The sequence below is a fragment of the Podarcis filfolensis genome, assembly GCF_964270895.1.
Source record: "Podarcis filfolensis genome assembly, chromosome: 1".
NCBI lineage: Eukaryota > Metazoa > Chordata > Lepidosauria > Squamata > Lacertidae > Podarcis > Podarcis filfolensis.
In genome coordinates, this window is record NC_139604.1 from 125,375,258 (window position 1) to 125,393,460 (window position 18,203).

The 18,203-nt window shown below is 45.0% G+C and overlaps 1 protein-coding gene across 2 annotated transcripts in view; it reads right to left on the reverse strand.

Annotated features, from left to right (window-relative positions):
- Window positions 1-2,087: 2,087 nt before the first annotated feature.
- BRF1 (BRF1 general transcription factor IIIB subunit) overlaps window positions 2,088-18,203 on the reverse strand; it is a 196,703-nt gene continuing 180,587 nt past the window's right edge. The window contains exons 16-19 of one of the 2 annotated variants that reach the window (XR_014548191.1): window positions 12,665-12,716; window positions 9,305-9,473; window positions 4,879-6,729; window positions 2,088-4,270 (exon numbers count right to left, since the gene is read on the reverse strand). Coding sequence is in view for 1 of the 2 variants with exons in the window: in XM_083614291.1 (XP_083470417.1) it covers window positions 6,692-6,729; window positions 9,305-9,473; window positions 12,665-12,716 (259 nt within the window). In the remaining variant the exon portion in view is untranslated. Of the gene's footprint in view, window positions 6,730-9,304; window positions 9,474-12,664; window positions 12,717-18,203 lie in introns of both variants that reach the window. The other variant, XM_083614291.1, reaches the window with a different exon arrangement.

The following is an 18,203-nucleotide window of genomic DNA, read 5'->3' on the forward strand; positions in this document are numbered from 1 at the left end:
GTATGGTACTGGACACATTGAAAGCTCATTACTTCCCCCAAGGAATCCTGGGAATTATCATTCTGAGGGGGAAGCAACAGTTCCCAGGATCCTTTGGGGGAAGCCATGTGCTTTCTATCTACGGTGTGGGTGTCACCCCAGTATGTGCTAGATGGAGGTACAGGAATTAGCTAGTAAATGATGTTTAACGCTACTATGGATTCCCACCCCTCACTCTGCATGGTGGTTGCATACAAGTTCAGTTTTTAGCAGCTGATGCCATGGCCTAATTGGACACAGAGGAAGAGCAGGAAGCAGCAGCTTGGGAGCCCCCAAGGCTCAGAGCCCGGGGAGTGATTGTGGGACGATGAGGAGTGGCCAGAGGGAGAAAGACTGCGAAGAGAAGATGTTGGAACCTGAAGGGGTAACGGGACTTAGTGAGCTGGGAGAGTCTGTGGTAGAGAGAAGTCCAGAATCAGAGGCAGCAGCTGAAGCAGGAGAGTGGGAGGAGGGAGGTCAAGAGGCAGAGAGGAGTCAGACTGGGGAAAAGTCACAAGGGTCTCCCCCTCCTGCTGCAACAAGGCCCCTGCTCACCTTGTCTCCCAGGACCAGAAATGGCTTAAAAGGGATAGGGAGGTTGGTTGTGCGCACAGTCTCCAATTGCTTGGAAAGACCGCTGGAGAGGAGACTTAGGCACCTGTAGGAAGGCAGGGACTCAGTCTCAGCAACTGCTTCATGGGGGTCAGATGAGTTGCTGTACTCATTAGGCCTGTGTCGATCAGGTTTTTGCTAATAGAGAGTTAACTCCAACTTGCACTGTGTGATTTACTGCCGGCTCGCTCCTGACACTCATGTTTATATATGGAATTTTTACTTTGTGTTTTTCAAAAAACGTTTCACAGAATGTGTTGTTTTCCTCTTAAAATTATGTCATTTTCAATGTGGTTCATTAAATGTGCTTGTATCCGATTCTCATTTGCAATACACAATTTGATTATTTAAGGAAGGTTGTAGGCCACTTGGAGATTCCTTTGGACATGTGCAGTGGTATGGAAATGATTAAAAAAATAAAACAACTCTGGAAGATGCCATGGCCCTAAGCCATGAGCACGGGCAATTGTCTTCTGCAATCTGGTGTAGTTCACTTCTGGTGAGAATGCAGAGGATCAGAATTAGGGGCATTTGCTCACTTGCAGAAGGTATCACACTCTGCATGCAAGAGGACACAAGACTCCTGGTGTCTCCAACAAGGAAGACTGGGAAAGATTTCTGCCCAAGTTCCTGGGGAGAGACCGCCCAACCAAAGGCAATGCTGGCCTAACTAAGGAATGAGGAACACCAGCCTTGCTGCCAAATGTTGCCCTCCAGGTCTCTATCTGGCCCTTGGTCCTCTCCCTATGAAAGTAATGCACCTCTAAGAGCTGCGCTGGAAGGGTGTGGCCAGAGCGGAGAGGGCAACAGCAGAAGCAAGAATGTTTGTTTTTTCAAGAAGCTCTCTCTGAAGAGTGGGGTCCATTGCTCTCTTGCCGACATCAGAATAAGTATGGCAGAGTCTTAATGCCCTGTGGGAAACCCCCACTGCCTGCCCTCTCCCCCCAATTAGCAACATCAAGTCCCCATAGCAGGACGTCTGTGAAGCCCATGGTTCCTACAGCAGCAACATCATATGCATTGGGGTCCATAGGAAATATACATTTCCCATGCTTCCCAAGTGCTGGAATACTGCCACAGCAGGAACCAAATGAAAGCTCCCCTGCCAAGAGATAAACGTGGGTAAGAAAAGGACAGAGGGAGCGATGTAACAGTAACGTGGAAGACTGCCATGGGGCAACATCAGTTGTGAAGCAAGCCCCAAACTGAACCTCTGAACCCCTCGCTCCAGCTGTCCCATTGATCCCAACCACTAGTCCCGCTTTGATACACATCAATGGTTCTGAAATGTCTCTGTGTCTCATTTACTAAGTTATCAGCATCAGATTAGAACGGTGCGGGCGGTTCCCCCGCACAGGGTGCCAAGTCGAGAGAGTGGAAAGAGAGTGTCGGTTTATGCATTGTTCAGGAAGGGGGGAAACACACACTTTCAAAGAAAACGTACACACACCCTTAAATGTTTTAAAACACTTTTGCTTTGTAGACACAAAATAAGGATATACACTGGGTATTTTGTACACTGCTGTCCAAGTCACACAGAAGCAGTCTTAAGAAACAAAACAAAAAAGCCTGCAAGGGAAGGCAAGAACACATAATAAAAGATGACTTAAAAAAAAATATTTACAGCAGATATTACAATTTGTCTGGGGGGTGAGGAGGAGAGACGGCAGGCCGTGGCTCGTGATGTGGGCTGGAAGGACCCTTCAAGATGCTTGCAGATTGTTTCGATTCGCTGGCACTGCCGCGCACCAAATGTGTTGGCCTTGTTAAGACAAGAGCGACAAGCGGCGAGGAGACTATGCAAGGAGTGATACATAAAAACAGCAAGAGGCGATAAACTCCCACGCAATCCAGAGGGAAGGCAAACAGCACAGCGAGAACTAATACGGAGGTCACTTTTTAAGACGATGCTACACAGCTCCCGCCAAAGTCTTTCTGTGGTGAAGGGAGTCGCTCTCATGAAACAGCACGTACAATTGAGATGCAATCGGTGCACACACGTCACCATCAAAGCTTGCCTGCCCCAAATTGTTCTCTAAAATGCAATTTATACATTTGCCTGGCAGAGGAGCAAGCTTAGCCCCTTTCCTCCACTGTGCAGACAGCATCTATGCAGGGCTGCACAAGCATCCGATCACGTGGAGGTTTCTAGGTCCTCAAAAGAGAGGAGGAGGCGGCTGCAAAAACTGGATCTGCATCTGCAGAATCAGGAACGTGTAGGGTTCCTGTTCCACCCGCCTAAGTGTTGGCAAGTCTGTGAACTGAGGCCAAGTGACAAAAGGTTAGAAAGACTTTAAGGTAGAAAAAGCACAACGCCACAGTTTGAGGATACTGCCTAGGAAATGTGCGCTACACTAGGAGCGGGAGGGAGCCAGGATTCACACCTTGCAATCTAAAACCAACCATTCTCGAAATCCTGTGAGCTCTCGTCATCATCTGAATGCAGAATACGGCAAGCTCCAAATGATTTTCAGGGAAACGCAGCCAAGTGCCTCCCCCAAGGTCACTGCGATATGTTAACAGTAGCAGACAAGGGTGAACTGTGTACTCGCCTTTATTTTAACATTTTCCCTAAGTAGTTATGAAAACAGAAGGTGGCATCTGCTAATCCGTTTGTATTCCCTGAGCTTAGTTACACCGAGGAGGAATGAACACTCCAAAAAGGAAAGAGAAATAAAAGAAATCTGCGTGTAATATTACATGACTTAGAAATGTGCAAGGCAGGATTGAAAATCCTTATGCATTCCAAGGTTTATTAAAACGACACCTTTCTGCAGCCACAAGACAAAACACACACCTCAGTCCTCCTGCAGCTGAAGGCAAAGGATCGCAGCAGAGCTGGTGGCTTGTGAAATGCTCCTCGGCAGGCCTGCGAACTTTCCCATTTATGGGAACTGGAACTCAGGGCCAAACTGGATGGGTTGTTAGATGTGCCTTTGCACCTGATGTGCATCCTTTCAACAAAATGAAAATAGCAGTCGCTGGGGAGTGAATACAATTACTGGGATTCCTGCAGGCAGTGTATGGTATTTTAACCCTTTCCTCCCCTGCCGTGGTCTCAATGAAAACTGGTTCTCTGAAGCTGCTATTTGCACTGGGAGGGAAGCACCTATTGGCTTTAATTCAATTCCATTTGGGGAGGGGCGAGTGACAAATGAGTACAGCAGAATGAAGCAGTGGTGCCAGGAGAGGGTTTCTATTCCCTGCCCCCACTTTAGCTACAACTTTTACAAGTGTACATGAGCTTTCCCTAAGAGGACAAACAGCAGCTTGGGTGGGCGAGTTTCATTAGGAAGCACCTGGGGGGTGGTTCAATTCGGTTCTCCCAGTGCTGTGGCCCAATCCAAACTGTGCCTCCTGTGTGGATGCTCTCTGCAAGAATTTAAAGATCACATACCTCCATCATGACACTGAATTTGGCCCTCAGAATCCCAACCCTTTAAAAAGCCAACCAAGCAAAAAACCCTCAGTGAGCCAAAGTAACACACTGGGGAGGGAGGAGGGGGAAACTGCTGATCCTACGGGACCTCTTAAGCATTTAGCAGCTGAGTAGTGGGCAAACTTCTCTTGTTTTAGTTGGTATTTCATACGGATTGGCCAGATTCCATAGCTCTCCCTTCCTCAACCTTGTTGGCTGGGACTGACAGGAGTTGCAGTCTAAAATCAGAGCCTAGCTATGCAAACCTGGCCCCAAGGAGGCAAGTCTGGCAAGGAGATATGCCAAGCTGCCTGGATTATCCACGTGAAAAGCTGACTGCAAATGCCAGGGCAACTGCATGGACCCAGCCAACCACACAGAAGCAGATAGTCAGATACTGGCAAGCTCACCGCCTAGTACTTGGTCCCTAAAAAGAATTATTTGGGTTTTTTGTTTCTTTGTTTTTTTAGGAGGGAGCTTGCCACAGCAATCTCTGCCAAAACAGAAGTGGCCACGTACTATCGAAGCAAAAATCTCCATTTTCCAGATCCAGACCTAGTAATTCAAATAAACGCCCAGATAAATCCCAGTCAGAGAATTAAATGCAGGATGTCCCAGGAGATCTGAGTCACTTCCTTCTGCCATGTCCTACCATAGTGACTTGAGTCTAGTTCTCAAAGAGCTGGCAATCCATCTGGGCTGGAACATCGCAGGCTGAGAGTGGGGGATGGTGGGCTTCGTCGACTAAACCAGGGGTGCCAGACCTGTGGGCCTTCCAGAAGTTATTGGACTCCAACTCCCATCAGTCCCAGCCAGCATGGCCAATGGACACGGATGATGGGAGTTGTAGTCCAGCAACATCTGGAAGTCACCAGGTTCCCCAATCCTGACTCCTGTCAGTCCCAGCCAACAAGGTTGAGGAAGGGAGAGCTATGGAATCTCCATACAAAAATATATCTGCCCACATAGAAAACTTTCTCCAACATACTAAGTTGTCTGCATGGAGGGATTTTTATCTTTTGCGAGGCCAGGTAGGTCACTATGTAAGTCACCACTTGCAGTCCAAAGTGGTACATCTCAAAAATACCAGCTGAGCGAGAAGTAGGTCTTCTGAATTCAGGAAAGGATTGCTTTCGGTCTCATCCTCTAACTAGGATATTCCAGCCTGGAGCTCTGGTAAAAGCAAGCAAGGACATAGAAAAGAGGCAGCTTGACCTTTTGGCATGGACAAGGCCAACATGGAGAACTGGGTGTATTTTTGCCTCGACGGGGCGGGGAATCCATTTCCCACAAAGTCAACTTGGCACATCCTCCTTGCCTGCCAGGCAACAGGGATGAGAACCGCCCCTGTGGTATGCGTCCTTTGGCTACCGGCGAGCAAATATATGCCGTGCTGCCAGAAAGTCAAAGGAGTCAAACGCAACGGCAATTAAAATTCAGGCCGCAATCCTGCAAGGTGGGAAACTACTGGTCTGGTTTAACCTTAGGATCACAAGGTTTAAAGTTCTGACAGGCTACTGGACAGAGCCGAGAGAGCAGAGCTTGGTCAAGGTTCTCGCATGGCTGAGCCTATATCGACCTCATTAAATAACATTAAATTAAATTACATTAGGGACAGGGGGGAGGGGGAAGTAGCTTATTTACCTTAAAACAAAGCAAAGTAAAACTTACTGGAGACAAATCTGTCTATTGTGCCAAGCCAACCAAGACTGCCAGGAGGACAAAAAGTAAACAGAACCCCACCGCCCCCAATTGTGGTGAGTAGCACCATACTCTTAAATTTTAAGTGCATCACAGAGGCATAGGAGCTTGTGAGATGCCCTACAGCCAGAAGCAGGGGTGTCAAGTCTACCCCTTGAGCTCTTCTCCCCTGCCAATCCCTCGCTTGCTCGATCCCTATCTTACAGCAGCGGTGAGTGAAGGGAAGGCCTGGTTTAATTTCCTTGCAGCAGGAACAGACTCCCCTTACTGAGATGTCCAAACTGTTTCCCGCACCTCTGAGGTCTACCCCAGGGTACAGCAACCAACTTTGACAAACCCTCCTGTTGCTTCTTCAAACTTCTTAAGGTACCACTGCTGTCCTCTATGAGATACCTGCCCAATGGTGCTCTAACCTTAGGGTAACACTGCATGTATTTGGGGGGGACCAGGTGTTTGGGATTGCTTTCCAAGAGGAGTTGCCTGGGCAGCTTGCGTATCAGCTCTGATGTTATTTATTTCAGCATGGAAACACGGACACTACGCCAAGGTCAGGGGCGGGGAGATGTGCTTTTATCACCCCCAATGTAAACAGTGCATGTCCACAGCTTTTCCACTTGGAGGTTTTGCACATTTATGATTTGCTCCTTGTCATATATGTGTTTTTACGAAGATAGGGCTGAATCAAGGGCAGCCGCAAGGCAGGTCCAACACCGCGCCGCCGAGTTGTGCCAGCCATTTTGCCTCTTCTCCTTTGTTCCCTGAAACTGATGCTTCGCTGAATCCCTTTCTCATAACATGATCCAGAAACATTTCAAGTATTCGAAAGCCAAACCCCGGTGCCAGGCTACAGGTCAATGGAAACTGACCAGCAAGCAATGGAAGTCAGGAGGGTTTGTTGACATTGCCAGGTTAACTTCCTTCACCGATCCCATTAGGTGGCAATTAGTATCCTTCATCGTCGTCCATCTCACAGCCATAATCTGAAAATACCAAAGCGGAGAAAAATTATCAGAAGAAACAGAATCATCAAGGATCCCTTAATACATTAGCCTCTACGCCACCCACTCCAAGAAGACAAGACAACAGAAATAGTCCTTCCTAGGAAAATATACAACGGGGAGGGAAAGGGAAAGCACAGGAAGAAATCACACACACAAAAGCAGTCCAATGAAACACTTTTTAAAAGACAGAGAGTTTAAATGTAGGTCACAGAAATGAGCAAGTGAGCCAATTTCTGTAGCATCCAAACTGTCAAGTAATTTCTAGGTGCATCGAGGTAAGCAAATTGCAGGTTTCGCTGGAGAGATGGAAAAAAAGCTCGCTGGGTTTTAAACTACCCCATGAGATCTGTTCCTTAAAAGAGCCTTATGAACATGCCCCAAAAGATGCAAGTCTCCCAAAAATGTTATTAGCCTGCCAGGAGCTGGCAGGGAGATCTGCCCTGCCTCCCTCAGCCAGCTGCGTTTCTACAGAGAAAGGGGCTTCCTCCTCTGCCCCTACAGCCATATGGAACTGCATGCACCTACCTGCGTACAGTCACCTCTGGCTGCCAGGCCAGTGCTTGAATACAAGGCTTAGTTTAGTTAAAATCTGAGACCTTCTGCTCTCACTCACTCACACCACACTGAGAAAGAGAGGAATAGTCCTTTCTTTCCATCCAATTCAGGTACCTTCACAGTTCTCTCCTGTCCTGTCTTGCCTCTGCCTCATTCTGTTATATTCACTCATGTACACTTTCCCCCTGATAACCCAGGGAACCCTTTTCTCAGCGACACTTAATGGTCAATGGTAACACAGATGTGTGCATGCTGGCTGAATCTGCTTCTGCAGTAAATCATTTAAATTATAATCTGCCCCCCATTCTAAAAGCTTAGGGAGACTTAGGGAGAGATTAAAGTTTTCGAAAACTGCCTTTTCCAGTTAAAAATCAAATTAAAGCGGCTCCAACTCTAGTTCTCTGCTGGCTTAGACCTGATTTGTTTGAACCTCTTTACATTTAGGCTTGCAACTTGCATCAGATTAAACATCCTCCAAATGCTATTGCACATATATCATGCTCTTCCTTCAAAGAGCTCAGGGTGGCACATATGGGCCTGCCTCCTTCCTTCCTTCCTTCCTTCCTTCCTTCCTTCCTTCCTTCCTTCCTTCCTTCCTTCCTTCCTATCTTCATTGGGAAAGTTAGGCTAAGAGACAAGCTTTTGAACTTGGATCTCCTCAGTCTAAGTCCAACACACTAACCACTATACCGCACTGTCTCTTCAAATGTATGTAGAAATGACTGCCAAAGAGTGTGGCTCTATTTGTAGCTGCTGCTGCATTTTCTTTTCTTTCTTTTTTTTACAAACAGGGTTTAATTGGTTCCAATTTTACGGATGTGCTGAGCATATGGCTGTAGATCCTTGCTAAATGCTTTAATGGATCATGCAATAACACAACTCTCTCCCCCTCTTGATGGAGATGTTCATCTCTAGGGGTATACTTTAATCTTGATTTTCTTATCAGTACATTTCTCTGCTTTCGATATCTGGCTTTCAACATACCTAGGCTGACTAACTGGCTTGAGCAAATAAGGAGGGCCTTAAAATGCACTGACAAATTTCCAAAGGATGGGAATTGCATGGCTCTAAGAGTCACAGATGAGATGGTCGGCTGGCCGGGATCACGGTGCAATTGAACACTTATGATGCAAATTTGTGATGCAAATATATCAGTGTTTGCATAACAGGGAGACAAAAATATGTTTAGAATGGTTTTAAAAACAGTTACAGTAGTAGAGGGGAAATGATTCAGCGAACTAATTTTGTACAGTTACTAGTACTGATACTATTTAATATACAAAATTATTATCATTACAATTCTTTCAGCTTCATTCAGCCCAGGCACACATCTCTGGCTGCATTTCTCTGGGAGTGCCATTCTAATCATATTTCCTAGAGGAGAAAGAGTTTCCTGCAGTCTGAATGACCCCTTTCCACTCAGATCAAACCACTCTGTTGTGATTATTCTATAGACCATGCACAAAAGCTGAAAACGGCACCAGTGCGAAATTAAGGGTGTTGAGACGATGGCGCAGTAAATAATCAACACTCCAGCACCAGCCTTCTCCCCTTGACACTGTCAGGCACCACAATTAGTGGGTTCTGTGTCAAGTCTTTGGCTATACATATTTACACTGTAACGAGAAGCTTCCGAGCAGCAATAATGCTGCACCCCCAAGTTCGGAGTGTATTCTCAGCTCTGTCTGTAGACGCTGAATTCAATCGACTTGACGGCTCCCACCGCCAAAAGACTGTCTTGCTAAGAAATGTTTATGAGCGTTACTCAAGCCTGGAAGTACTGTCATGGTGTACATCACAACAACAGAAGAAGGTTGGCAGCCTAAATCCATGGTAGCCCCATGGGGTCCTTCTGTTACCTGCACTGATGAAGAAGTGCAGGAGCTGGAGAGAAAGGTATCTGGAACATTAGTATAGAGCTGCCATTACTGGGGTAAGGAGGGGTTTTGGCCTTTCTTTAAGTGGATGGGTGTTTGCAACGGATGAAGTTAAGACCTACCATTTCCCCCCATCAGCTGTAGGGCACTCATGCAGTGCTCCTCTTCCTCCTCAACTTCTTCTTCTTCCACTTCTTCCTCATGGTTGTACGAGACGGGCCCGGATTCTACCAATACATTTGCTGGCTTTTCAGCTGCTTGGGCCTCTGTCTGAGTGCTTGGAAAGATTGCCTGCAAAGGATAAGAAAAGCAATAAGAAGAAGAAGAAAAACCTAGACCCATCGCCTCTCACCTTTCCCCTTTAAAATCCCCAACTGAAAGGAAGAGAAAATCGCTTGGCAGATTCCTTATTGTCCCCCTATCAAAGCTCCTCGTTAAGAAGCTTAGAGCTATTCTGGGGGAAGCTCCCGTTCTCCTGTGCAAATTCAGAGTTGTTTGGATATTTCAAAGCATGGCCAAAGACTGAATGAGGAAGACGTTGCAGGTGGATATTAGCACGTAACAAGGTACAAGCTCTTAAAAGCGACACTATTTGGGGAAACTATTCGGGGGAAATTGTGTTTTCTCTCAATAGGTTTGCCTTTATCCAAACCTTCTGAGGTGCAACAATTGTGTAGGCACAAAATGAAACAAAGTGATGTGCACAACGCCCAGTGAATTAGGTACCATTCAGTTGCAATTAGAGAAAGAGTTAACAATTCATTGTGCAATTTTGCATCCAACTGTTTAATTAGGAGACGGGCCACAACTGATTGGTGCAACACCTGCTCTAAGTGTAGAATGAATCAGAGAATTACAGAATCATAGAGTTGGAAGGTACACCCTAGAGTCATATAGTCCAGCCCCCTGCAATTCATTTTATTTCCTTTTTAATTTGTATACAGTCGTACCTTGAATCCTGAATGCCCTGGAACTCAGACGTTTTGGCGCTTGAACGCCGCAAAACCTGGAAGTGATTGTTCTGGTTTGCAAACATTCTTTTGGAACCCGAACGTCCGACAGGGCTTCTGATTGGCTGCAGGACCTTCCTGCAGCCGATCAGAAGCTGTGATTTGGTTTTTGAACGTTTTGGAAGTCGAACGGACTTCCAGAATGGATTCCATTCAACTTCCAAGGTACGACTGTACTGCCTTTCTGCATTACTATACACAAGGAGGTTTACAGCAACAAGATATACAACAAAGAGCACATGATCTGATCCAATACAAAAAGTCATAATAAAACAAAACTTCAAAATGTTTGTTGGACCAGAAACTTGGCAGCATGAGCAGCCGAAGCCAGATGATGGATGGGGATGGGTTCAACCTCTGGCATGTGACCTATGAGGATTATGAGAAGACTCATGCCTAAGACTTTTTTAAAGCTCTTGCCAAATGGAGCAGAGCAAACAGAGGAAGGTTGGACCAATGGAATGAACTCCTAATTAGGCAGTTTGATCTGCTGTAGAGGCATCGCTGATACTCAGTGAACTGACAACCAGACCATCAACTCTCATTTGACACCAAGGGGATATTACAAAGAGGCAGAGAGGTACAATGTACAGAAAACAGGAAAATAAAAGCAAGTTTCACAAGACTTCTAGCAGTGCAAGATATTGCGCAAGATATGTGCCAGGGGATGTGCTGTGCTCCCAACTGACTGGTTGCCCCAGCTACTCTGGGTGCCTTCCAACATAAGAAAACATCAAACATTAAAACCTTCCCTATAAAGGGCTGCCTTCAGATGTCTTCTAAAAGTTGTATAGTTATTTATCTCCTTGCACGAGCACTAGGCACAACCATTGGTCTTTAATGTCACTTAGCTGCCCTGTGGAGCCCCTCAAAAAGACAAGAGACACGTCTACTATATATTTTGGAAAGCTGTTTGCCTGTTCACTCTGCATTTGGACACCTATTAAGGTACGGCAACCTCATTTTGCATGGCGGTTCCTGAGATCAAGGAGTCAGTTTTCGTTTATGTTTGGATACAATAAGGCAGCGTTCGAATCAAGATGGCAGAACCTTTCAAAACTGCACCGATTTTTTTGTTTTGTTTCTTAGAATTTTTGAGCTGAAAGCTGGGTACAAGGTTGTTAGTATTCTAATAATAATAAATACACAGTGAAGCAAAGCAGAAGCAGATAAGTTCTCTTGATTAACGAGGTGCCAGTTGAAACCAGAACTATTCAGACAATAAAGAACTAGTGCAGGAGTTGGCTAGGATATGGCTGTAGTTCAGGCTTCCTCAACCTCGGCCCTCCAGATATTTTGAGACTACAATTCCCAGCATCCCTGACCACTGGTCCTGCTAGCTAGGGATCATGGGAGTTGTAGGCCAAAAACATCTGGAGGGCTGATGTTGAGGAAGCCTGCTGTAGTTGGTTTCCATTTATCCCATCCTGCCAGCTGAGAGAACCTCAAGGACAGCCCCAAATAATCATAACAGCAATAGGTCAAGAGGATAAGAGCTTTTCCCTTTCATGTTACCTCTGCTCTTGCTTTCCAAGACAATTATGCAACCCCAGATCTCCTGTACTCCGCTGCAGGGAATTCAGGTATCAAAAGAAACAGACAAGGCAGTAATAGTGGTAGAAGAAGCGCCATCCCCATTTATATTAATTGTTATGCCAGGAGTTTCCATCTGCCTTGAATGTTTTCACAGAGGAATGGCTGAATTTAAAAGAGCTACAACTGAACCATTATTTTAAAAAATTGCACAACCCTAATTAAAACGTGACCTTCTTCTAATTATCATGTCCATTTCCTGAATGTCTCCGTTCTAAAAATGTGCAGGTTTTTCTAATGAGGGAGCATACAAAGCAGAAAAAAAATAAAATTATTTCCCTTGACATGAGCGCAAGCTGTTTTTGGAGGGGGTGGAGGATGGAATCACGTGTTCTTAATCATTTTAAATGTGAAGCTGTCAAAGTCCTCTTTTAGCAGAACCTCCTGAATTGGTTTCTGAACTGAACTGAAGTTTGGCTTTTAAATTCACACGAAGGATGTGTGTGCTTTCTTGCCCCACTTCAGAAACAGCAAAAACATGTCAAGCCATCAAATCTAGCTAGTAAAAGTTTAGAAAGGTGCAAGAGTTCAGAGATTTATGCCTAGGGGTTGCGTAAAAGCGTATTGCACACATTTTGCAAACTACCAGTAGGCACTGGTTTGGTATTTTAGTTCAGCCAGTAGTGACAGTGTGTGTTGGGGGAGAATAGAAGAGGCACCTTGTTTTATTCTGGGACGATTTTTTGGCTGTGGTCCTACTCAGTTCAGAATCATAGAGCTAGAAGGAACCAGAGGTCACCAAGTATCCCATTCTGCCTCACAGTGTGAAAGAAGCAGTGAACAGCCGGATGGAAGAAAAGGGCTTACAGGGCAAATGAAAAGACTCAGATGACTCTCCAGGTACTGGGATTTTTAGAAGGTTCAAACAAAACACTGTACCTCTTCTGTTGCAGGCTTTTTTGCTAGCTGCGTCGAAATCAAGGGTCTTAACCTGAACGGAAGAAGAATTCAAAATGTTAGACCCTGTATGTGAAACAGAAAGGAAAAGGTTGAGCAAGTCTATCTAGAAAATGTTAAACAACCAGTTGAACTGGCACCCTTCCTGCTACAAAATGAAAAACAAAGATCCCACGGAAAAGCTTCTGACGAGAATTAGGAGAAAGATCAGTAACAGCTCAGTTAACAAACCACCGCCTAATAATAAATTCACATCAGGTCACTCTGCACCAACAATAAAAACTTTACAGGATCAGGCTCATCCCGCATGATTCTCTATATATTTGGGTTTTCGGTGACCCATTTTGGGTTCTTAATCTTTTCCTAAGCTGCTTGAGACTTTGTTGTAGTAAGTCAAATAAATAAACAAGAAAGACCTGGCAGAGTTGCAAGAAAGTTCACCTGAGAGCAACGTTAAGATTCCTGAAGCCCTGGAGAGTAATACTCCCAGGGCAGCTTGCTATGGAAACAAGGAGTGGCATTATACAGAAGCAACAGCCAGCCTGTCTTGCATGGCAATCCATTTCTGGCGTAATACCGAGGACCCAGAAGAGGTTCAATTTACTACCTATCTTCTGAACTGGCCCAATAAGTAGTTGCAAAGGCACACTTTGAAGCATATCGCCTACTCCTTTGGCTGCTTTAAAATGTGTTACAAAAACACTTTATCTCATTTAAAATTGAATTTATTTTAATTTTTACTAAGCATTTGTCTGCAGGCTGCAAATATGTGAAGGGCTGATTGTGCAGAAGGTTATTACAGCAGTATTTTCCATGTATATAATTACAGTAAGCTACCCTAAGACTACAAGGAAGGGAACAAAATGCATTAAAAATAATCATTAAAAAAGTCAGAGGAATCTGTTTTATCCAGTTCTCTCTGTTCTTGAGATTCACGGTGTCTTAGTGTACACCGATGAACAACATCCAAAATGTTACGGCCGTTCAAACAAACAATGGCAAACCCTGCAATGCATTTCCCTCCCTTGGGCTGTGGGTGTTTTGCTTTTAAAACTCCAAATTCTGTTATCTGAATAAATGTGGTCTGCTTAGCTTGCATAATTTAAATGGTTTCCAAGTAAATATGCACAGGATTTTCAAAAGGTTTGGAAGGTTTTTGGAAATGTGCGAGGGTTAACCCAGGTCACGGAAGGCAAAAGAATGGAAATGTTGGTTAGATGGACTGTGCAGGGCACCTTCCCACTAAGCTATAGGAGACATGTCGTTATGAGAAGCAGTAGCAACAACATGGCCTAGTTGATTCCTAGCAACATTTGAAAACGTGAACCCATCAGTCGGACAGGGACAGAACCGCTGGAAAACAATACCCAGAAGGATGATCCACTGTGATTATCCCGTAAACCGCCCTGAGATCTTGTGATGAAGGGTGGTTTATAAATCTAATAAAGAATAAATAAAATAAAATAAATACTGCTCTGAGATCTAACCTTTGAGAAATCCAATTCCCTTCTAAAGTCATATTCCCTGCCAAGACCCTGATAAAAACTGTACACCAGAGCCACCAAAGCAGTCTGACTCGCTTCCTCTATTGATATTTCAAGAAAAGACGATACTGTTGAAACTTGCCCCCTTGATACAAAGCTGAGGTGACTAACGTAAGTCTGCCCCCCCTCCCCCCGGTCAAAACTCAGTTAACAGATCCTTCTCCATGGCCTTGAAGCAAATCCCTCCCCACTGTTAAACAGTTCCCCATTAAGGCTATTCATGATACCCCTTAAGCCAGCTCCAGTCTGAACTGGGCTCTAGACCCCGGTTTAAGGGGAACCCTACCCTATCAGGGAAGCGGGTGGCACTGTGGTCTAAACCACTGAGCCTCTTGGGCTTGCTGATCGGAAGGTCGGTGGTTGAAATCCATATGACGGGGTAAGCTCCTGTTGCTCTGTCCCAGCTCCTACCAACCTAGCAGTTCCAAAGAATACAAGTGCAAGTAGATAAATAGATACTGCTGCGGTGGGAAGGTAAACGGCGTTTCTGTGCGCTCTGGTTTCCGTCACGGTGTTCCCTTGCGCTAGAAGCGGTTTAGTCATGCTGGCCACATGACTCAGAAAGCTGTCTGTGGACAAACACCGGCTCCCTCGGCCCAAAAAGCGAGACGAGTGCCGCAACCCCAGAGTCGCCTTTGACTGGACTTAACCGTCCAGGGGTCCTTTACCTTTTCCCCACCGGGGAGGGGCTTCTCTTCCCCACCCACCCTTTGTTAAGCATCGTAAGTGGGGTGCCAATTTGCTTAACTGCAGTTCGCACAGGACCTTAGGGAGCAAAGTTACGGCCTACCAAGAGGTAAGTGCAGCATAGACAGCTAGAGGGTGATTTTAATGGATAATCACTTAGTTGCATCTTCACATCATTAAGCATCAGTGCAGAAGACATTAAAGGTCTTCTTTTTTTAAAAAAAAAAAGAGACAAGAATGGTGGTAATTATACTGATTAGCCACTGCAACCGGAATGTCCTGGCATCATAGGAGAAACCACACTTCCCAACGATACCCTGAAGACATCCTCACCTCCCAATTAGGAACAAGCTATTGAAGAAGTCCCCAGGGAAACCAGAATCTGTTGACATTTGTTTTACAGACGAGGAGGGTTCATATGCACCCTGAAAGTAGTTAGGCTCCGCTGCAGTACAGAGAATATTCCACTTTCCTTTTAAGTAAAATGGTACAATAATTGGCATTCCCTTCCCCTCCAACCCAACTACCGAAATTTATAAGGAACTGTGGTGTGAGCAGATTACTGACCTTCACAAATAACTGGTTAGATCCATTTTTAAATTTCCACCCAAGGATGTTGTTCCCCACCTCATGGGGAATCTTGCAATAGCTTGCAAGTCAATAAAAAGATAAACTCAGTGCAAAAAGGATAAAATATTAAGAGAAACCTAAGAAAAGCTTAAACAAATCCAAGAACACACATAGCAACAGCCAGTAATAAAGCATTTTAATAGAAAATTAAGAGAGAGCCAACCACCTTCTCTGCTTGCACAACCTGCAATCATTTCCTGACTTCTCAATTAACTGGAAGGTAAAAAGTCCAGCAACCTGTTTTCCCTAGTGACCAACCAGGTGGTGATGGAAAACCCAAAACAAAGATAGCCCTTTCCTGCTCAAGTTCACTTCTTCGGATGCAGAAGGTGCCTGCTTCAATCCACAGCTGGGAGCTGGATGGAGTAACAGTCTGATGCAGTTTAAGGTTGCTTTCTGCTTTCCCAGAAACTGTATTTAGTGGCATGCAGCCTCTGTTCCCCAGACTAATAGTCATCAGCAGCCATATCCTCAATGAATTTATCCAACCTTCTTTTCAAGCGGTCCAGCTTGGTGGCAACCACTACATCTCAAGGTAGCAAATTCCACAGTTTACCATAGCTGTCAACGTTTCCCTTTTTTTAAAGGAAAATTCCCTTATTCCGAATAGGATTCCTCGCAAGAAAAGGGATAAGTTTACAGCTATGCAGTTTACCTACACTCTATGTGAATACGTTCTCCTTTTGTCTTTCCAGAACACTCCAGTGTTCACTTGGAGGACTCTGGAGTCCAGTATCTCTAGCATCTAGTTCTCCCTATCCATTATCTGCAAAACCTTGCATCGTTTTATAAATCTGCCATGCCCCCTGCTTGTCTTCTCTCCCCCCTCCAAAATGGTACTAATCTCCAGATGATGAAGGGTTTCCTAATGGAGAAGCTGGGATTGGTGGCTGGTTGTGGAGCACAGCCCCATTTGTCCTTATGAACCCACAGCCTTCCGCTGCCTCCAGCCTCTTGATTCTTCTCATTTTCCTTTTGTCCCTCCTGGCCAAACTGACTTCCCTCTGAAGGCTCTTCCACAAAGAGGGGATCACAACAGAAAAACCCTGCTCACTGCAGCCTCCCAAGGCCATGGCAACAAAAGCAAGACCTCTGTGGCAGATTTCAGAGCATGCAGGGTGGAGAATGCCACATAACCTATGGGACCGCCTCTCCTGGTATGCCCCGCGGAGGACCTTAAGGTCCACAAATGACAACATTTTGAAGGTCCCAAGTCACAAGGTGGTTAGGTTGGTCTCAACTAGGGCCAGGGCCTTTTCAGTACTGGCCCCGACTTGGTGGAACGCTCTATCACAAGAGACTAGGGCCCTGCAGGACTTGACGTCTTTCCGCAGGGCCTGCAAGACAGAGCTGTTCTGCCTGGCTTTTGGTTTGGACTCAGTCTGACCCTTATGTCTTCCCTCCCCTTATGGTTTTGACTTTTAAAATGAGGCTGCTTTTTAAATTGCATTTTAACCTGTATTTTAAATTTCTTTTTCTTTTTCTTTTTCTTTTTTCTTATTATGTTTTTACTCAAATTTTATTGGTGTTAGCCGCTCTGAGCCTGGCTCTGGTCGGGGGAGAGCGGGGTATAAATAAAAAATACTATTACTATTATTATTATTATTATTATTATTATTATTATTATTATTATTACATCAGGAGTCCTGGGCAGCAAACCCGGAGCACCAACAATAATTTCACCAATTTATTTCCCTCTTAGGCATTACACACAATACTGCTTCTCCTCTCCCTACCCCTCCCTCCCTCTCTCTCTTTTTTAAGAGGGGGAAAATAGTTTATGCCTTTTGGCCGATCACATTCTCCATAGGGAGCAATTCTCCCTTTTACTGTACATGATGTACAGAAAAGTTTTCACAGTGCTGGATATTCTTGCTGGCGCTTTTTTTTTTTTTAATACTGCATATGCCCTGACCTCCTTACAAGAAAGCAGCCTTCTGCCATCCCAGCCATATGGAATCGTAAATGGCTGGCTGCCATGGCTACAAATATTGGCTCCTTCTGCTGTCTCGTTTAACCAGCGAGGGCTCAGTTACTGAGAGATATGCCATCATTGGGGGGAAAGAAAAAAACAGCTGTTTTCTAGGCTGAGGTGGAAGCAGACATGCTCTTCAAGCTCAAGAACCCCTGAAAAGAAGAGCCCAAGTCTTTTATTCCAACTTTTCAACAGACGGGTCTTGCCGCAGTTGGCACAAACCACATATGTTTCTTTGATTATTCAGATTTATTATTATTATTATTATTCTGGGGAAGGGCAAAGAGGAGCCTAATAAAATTGGGTAGATTCAGAAGAGACAAAAGGGGAGCAAGTTTATGGAATTTGCTGCTGCAAAATGTGGTAATGGGCACTAGCCTAGGTGGCTTTGAAAAGAGAATATATGAGTCCACAAAGGATAGGTCAATCCAATGGCTAACAGCTATGACAATAATATATAATAATAATTTATTATTTCTACCCCGTCCATCTGTCTGGGTTTCTCCAGCCACTCTGGTCAGTTCCCAACAGAATATTAAAAATACGACAAAACATCAATCGTTAAAAACTTCCCTAAACAGGTGACAAGTGGGAAGTGCAGCATGGAGTGGTCCTGTGCTGTGTTCCAGACAGCTCACCTCTTCCAGGATACTCTATTACAGTGGCTCCCCCAACTCCCCTTCTG